This window comes from Ascaphus truei (genome assembly GCF_040206685.1).
Source record: "Ascaphus truei isolate aAscTru1 chromosome 3 unlocalized genomic scaffold, aAscTru1.hap1 SUPER_3_unloc_1, whole genome shotgun sequence".
Lineage (NCBI taxonomy): Eukaryota > Metazoa > Chordata > Amphibia > Anura > Ascaphidae > Ascaphus > Ascaphus truei.
The window spans coordinates 1,208,134-1,214,133 of record NW_027453821.1 but is presented as its reverse complement, the minus strand read 5'-3'; the positions used below and the strand labels follow the sequence as shown (position 1 = coordinate 1,214,133).

General features: G+C 44.0%; 1 protein-coding gene across 4 annotated transcripts in view; it reads right to left on the bottom strand.

The window, feature by feature from the left end:
* Window positions 1–4,835: 4,835 nt before the first annotated feature.
* Window positions 4,836–6,000, bottom strand: part of LOC142473313 (glucose-6-phosphate exchanger SLC37A1-like) — a 181,407-nt gene continuing 180,242 nt past the window's right edge. For 3 of the 4 annotated variants that reach the window (XM_075580511.1, XM_075580510.1, XM_075580512.1), the window contains one exon: window positions 4,837–5,674. In XM_075580511.1, the coding sequence (XP_075436626.1) occupies window positions 5,659–5,674 (16 nt within the window). In that variant the 3' untranslated portion in view covers window positions 4,837–5,658. Of the gene's footprint in view, window positions 5,675–6,000 lie in introns of all 4 variants that reach the window. The other variant, XM_075580513.1, reaches the window with a different exon arrangement.

Below are 6,000 nucleotides of genomic sequence, written 5' to 3'. Positions count from 1 at the left end.
GAAGGGTCACACGGGGGGCAAAGGGGGGGAGGGTCACACGGGGGGCAGAGGGGGGGAGGGTCACACGGGGGGCAGAGGGGGGGGGGGAAGGGTCACACAGTAGACCCAGCTGATGTTTTGTAATTTATATGTTACTGTATATAATAAAACTTCCTTCCCATACAGACATCTACTTTATTTTGTATAAGTCTGAACATCAGTCCTGTGTCATGGAGAGTATTTTCTGTGTGTGACATCCGTCACCTGCAGTGGCACACACTACCTCGTGCAGAGATGTGACCAATAGAAACTTGGCACGAGCAGATTAAACCTTCGCGTCCGTCGTGCCATACAGGTACGCAGTGCGACACAGCAGTACTGCGCGGGGACAGTGTAACAATATAACATACCGGTACGCAGCGCGACACAGCAGTACTGCACATGTAGAGATGCAGACACGCACACATGCAAGTCCTGTTTAAAAGATTGACTCTGGCCTTTAGCATTGATATAAGTTAGTATGTTTGAATATCAAAAGGTGTTTTTTTTCCCCTCTTAACTCTGTGCTGTTAATTGACCAACTGGAACAAGCTGATTTATTGGGGCGGGGGGAGGGTCATGTGACTGCTTTAGCTGTATAAAACCAATACCACTCCTGCATTTTGCAGAAACTGCATTGGCATGGAATAGTGAAGCATTTAAAGTGAGCTTTTAAGTGAGAAGTTATAGTTAGACTATAGTTTGACTAGAGGTGACTGTTGACTGCATCTTTCTGCAAACTCTTTTACTCAAGACAACAAACGGTGAGCTTATACAACCACACTATGATCCCATGCTTGCTAACGTGCATATTTTAACCCCACACCCCTTTACAACTTATTTCACTGCAGCCTCTCCCAAAACTGACAGCACAATACACTGAAACCCTGAATTGACTCTAGCATTGCAATGCAGCTAATCTTTTGACAAGGAACAGGCACACCCCTGCTGTTTAGTCTACACACAATCACTTTGCTCACAACAGCTCCATGCAGCACTGCCTACCTCTGCCATCATGAACCTGCTATGTATCTTAACTTTTTTCTTTCTCCTGGCCTCATGGAGATGTTACTCCCTCTATACACTACAAACTCCTCCATCCTGGCCCACACCCAACATCACCATACACCCTGGACTACTCAAAAGCCTTTCACTATCTACGGAATGTTGGTGGAGAACTCTAAAAACCAGCACACCAACCACTGCTCACTAATGGCAAACACCACAAATCTACAACTTGCAAACAACTACCCAAATTTCTACTCATACTATTACTCTCTTTAGCAGGTGATATTGAACCTAACCCAGGTCCTCCCATTTCAAATCTGTCACATGCCCCTGAGAATTCCACCTTTAAATTCCAAAAAGGCCTATCTGTCGCCCATATAAACATCCGGAGCCTGCTGCCCAAACTGGACAAACTAAGGGCATGGTGCCTTATGCATAAACCCAAAGCCATCATTCTTACAGAAACATGGCTAACCCATAAAACCCCTGATGCAAATATCGCCATTCAGGGATACTCCATTTTTAGGAGAGATAGGTCCAAGAGAGGAGGAGGGGTGTTATTTTATATTGCAGACACATTACAATTTACACTGTTAAATTGCCCACCAAGCCCACCCTCTTGAAATTCTAGTTGGCAAAATCTGCCTCCCCTTTTCTAAGCCCATCTTGCTTGCTGGCATCTACCGCCCCCCCTAAAGCCCCTCTACAATCCCTGACTGATATCACCCAGTTTCTTGGCTCCATTTCCTCTCTGAATGAGAAGAGTGAGCTGCTAGTTCTAGGGGATTTCAACTTCAATTTGCTTGACCCTAAAAATCACAAAATCCAGATACAACTCAAGTCACTTAACCTATCACAACTCATTTCCCAACCCATTCCTGGCTAGACTGGATTCTCTCCTCAAACCCCAGCAGAATCCAATCCTCTGGCATCCTTCCTGATATTTTCAGTGACCATGCAATAGTGTACTGTTTAAGGAAAATTAAACCGCCCCAATCAAGCCCTAAAGTTCTCCTCACTAGAACATTTAAAAACTTTAACACACAACAGTTTCTGGATGACCTTACCAACTGCCCATGGCACAGAATCGATTTAATTCCCGACCCTGATTCTGCGCTCGACTATTTCCAATCCGAGTTCTTAAAACTCTGCGATACCCATGCTCCACTACGCAAAATAAAGGTACGGGGGGCCCACCTTCCATGGGTTACAACTGACCTTATAGCACTCTACCAGTTCAGGGATACCTTGTGGAAAAGCTACAAAGTAACTGGCACTACCAAGGATTTCAATCACTACAGATGCCTGCGGAACATGTGCACAAGGCAAACAAGGCATGCAAAAGCACAATATTACTCTGACAATCTCCACCAAAATACATCAAACCCAGCTAACTTCTGGAAGGTTATCAACAATATATTCCAGCCTCTTAACCATCAACAACCAAGTAATAACACTAAGGGGGATATTACTCTGACAAACCCCACTGACATTGCAAATGCATTCAATGATTACTTTGTGGGTGTGCCACTAACTTATTAGCAAAACGCAGGCAAAACCCCAAACATGAATCTCATCCTGGGAGTACCCCTATAGTCCCACCCCCTCCCAACACTGCCCACAATTTTCAATTTGGCCCAGTATCTGAAGAGGAGATTACACAAGCGCTCCTCAAACTAAAACTAAGCAGCCAATGTGGATTTGACTTACTACAATCTAGGTTCCTACGACTTGGTGCCCCAGCCATTGCCAAACCAATTACGTCCATAGTCAACTCTATCCTGTCTGCAGGCCATATCCCTAGGACCTGGAAAACTGCCAGAGTTGTCCCAATCTTCAAAAGTGGGGACAAAAACACTGTCTCAAACTACAGGCCAATCTCACTTCTCCCAATTCTATCCAAAGTCATGGAAAAATGTGTCCACTCCCAATTAAGCGATTTCTATACCAAGACAAATTTCCCTAGCCAATTCCAATCTGGCTTTCGCCCCAAACACTCCACCGTAACTACCCTGCTAAAAGTTTGCAATGAAATCCAGTGTGGAATGGAACGGGGACAACTCACTGGTGCAGTATTCCTAGATTTTGCAAAGGCTTTTGACACAGTTGATCATGTTATCCTGCTTAACAAACTCCAGAGCTCTGGAATAGGGCAGCATGCTTTAAACTGGTTTCAGTCCTACCTATCAGGAAGATCCCAACATGTGTCCATCTCAGGCTCTAACTCCAACCCCCTGGATATCACCTGTGGTGTCCCGCAAGGCTCTGTTCTGGGGCCCCTACTCTTCTCAGTGTTCATTAATGATCTTCCCACAGCTTGTAAGGAAGTCTCAATACACATGTATGCAGATGACACAATCCTATATGCACACAGCCATAGCCTCTCTGACCTTCAACACATACTTCAGTCTGAATTTTTGAGACTCGAAAACTGGATTTCCCAAAACAAACTGTTTTTAAACACTGACAAGACTGTAACAATGGTATTTGGGACCAAGACTAAATTTGTAAAGCTTCCAGTGACTGAGCTCCTGATTAGAACCAACGCTAACACCACCCTAACACCTGTCACTAGTTTTAAATACCTGGGCTTATGGTTTGACTCCCACTTAACATTCGGAATGCACATTGATACCCTGACAACCAAGACCTATGCCAAACTAGGGGTACTTTACAGGAACAAATCCTCCCAAAGTCTCCTGGTCAGAAAGCGTATCGCACAGCAGATGCTAATGCCAATTATTGACTATGGAGACATAGTATATGGCTCGGCTCCTCAAACCCACCTTAGCAAACTTGACACCCTCTACAATTCAATTTGTCGTTTTGTTCTCCAATGGAACTACAACACACATCACTGCGAAATGCTCAAAGAACTAGATTGGTCATCACTAGAGTCTAGACGCAAAGTTCACCTTTCCTGTCTCACCCTCAAATACTTTCTGGGCAAGCTACCCAGCTACCTGAACAAGCTCCTCACCCCTACCACATGCAGCACCTATCACCTGAGATCAGACTCCAAAAGACTATTCATGGTCCCAAGGCTCAACAAAGTATCCGGACGTTCCTCCTTCTCCTTCCGTGCACCCTGAAACTGGAACAACCTACCAGATACTCTCACATCCACCACCAGTTTAAGTTCTTTCAAATCTAAGGCTGTCTCACACTTTAATCTGGTCTGTAACTGTTTCATACGCCCATAATATATATTATCTGTAACTGTTACATACGCCCATAATATATATTTTCTGTAACTGTTACACACGCCTATAATATATATTATCTGTAACTGTTTCATAAGCCCATAATATATATTTTCTGTAACTGTTACATACGCCCATAATATATATTTTCTGTAACTGTTACACACGCCTATAATATATATTATCTGTAACTGTTTCATAAGCCCATAATATATATTATCTGTAACTGTTACATACGCCCATAATATATATTTTCTGTAACTGTTACATACGCCCATAATATATATTTTCTGTAACTGTTACACACGCCTATAATATATATTATCTGTAACTGTTTCATAAGCCCATAATATATATTTTCTGTAACTGTGCACGCAATGTCTTGTATATAATGTATACCCTGCTCATTATGTAACTGTATTTGTAACCATGTATTATTTGTTTTACTCTGTGCCCAGGACATACTTGAAAACGAGAGGTAACTCTCAATGTATTACGTCCTGGTAACACGTTTTATAAATAAATAAGAGATGCAGACACGCACACATGTAGAGATGCAGACACATGTAGAGATGCAGACACGCACACATGTAGAGACCATTCCTTTTCTGACCACGATTTTATTGAATTCTGCAAAATGTATATATATATATATATATAAAAAAAACAAAATCAAGAAACTCCCGTCAATAAGTGCAAATCCCACCACCAAGACCAGCAAGAGAAAGTCACCTCCTCCATGACCAGTGATGAGTCCCCCCCCCCCCCTCCACCGAGGGATACATTCTCAGGAACCAGTGATCACACGCATGTGCATGCACATATGTGGATCACAGACACACGCACTGAACATACACACAATCGTACAGACACGAAACATGCATTACACACACACACACACACACACACACACACACACACACACACACACACACACACACACACACGCATTAGGCACGCAGACAGACTGACACACACCTGCACTAAATCGACTCGCACGCACCATAGACACACACAGACGCACACAGACACAGACACACACACAGCCCGATGGTCAGAGCAGAGAGTGATACCTGAGACATGAAATAAATATTTATATAAATAATAATAATGATCCTTCACATTGCTATAAATATCTATACTCTGAGTACATACCTCGCCGAGAGACCTATATATGTGTGTGTATACACACATACACACTGCTAGCTGTATACATTAAGTATATCTTCACATACCAGTAGTATTGTGTATATACTGTACAGCGAAATAAAATCTATAAATATATCTGTATCTAAATATATATGTATACGCGTGCACACGCACACGCACTGTCCAGCTCTGTGTGTGCCGCCTGCGACGTGTACACAGACAGTCCGTCCCCCGCACAGAGCAGATATTGGGGTCGTCACAGTGAGTGCTGGGGGCTCATTCAGTGCTCCTTCCACCTGCAAAAGAGAGAGACGCGTGTTAGAGAGGACACGTGAGAGAGGACGCGAGAGAGACGCGTGTGAGAGGACACGAGAGACGCGTGTGAGAGAGGACACGAGAGAGATGTGTGAGAGAGGACACGAGAGACGCGTGCGAGAGAGACGTGTGAGAGACGTGCGTGTGAGAGAGGACACGAGAGAGACGCGTGTGAGAGGACACGAGTGACGCGTGTGAGGACACGTGAGAGACGCATGTGAGAGAGGACACGAGAGAGACACGTTTGAGAGAGGACACGAGAGAGAGACGCGTGTGAGAGGACACGAGAGAGACGCGTGTGAGAGGA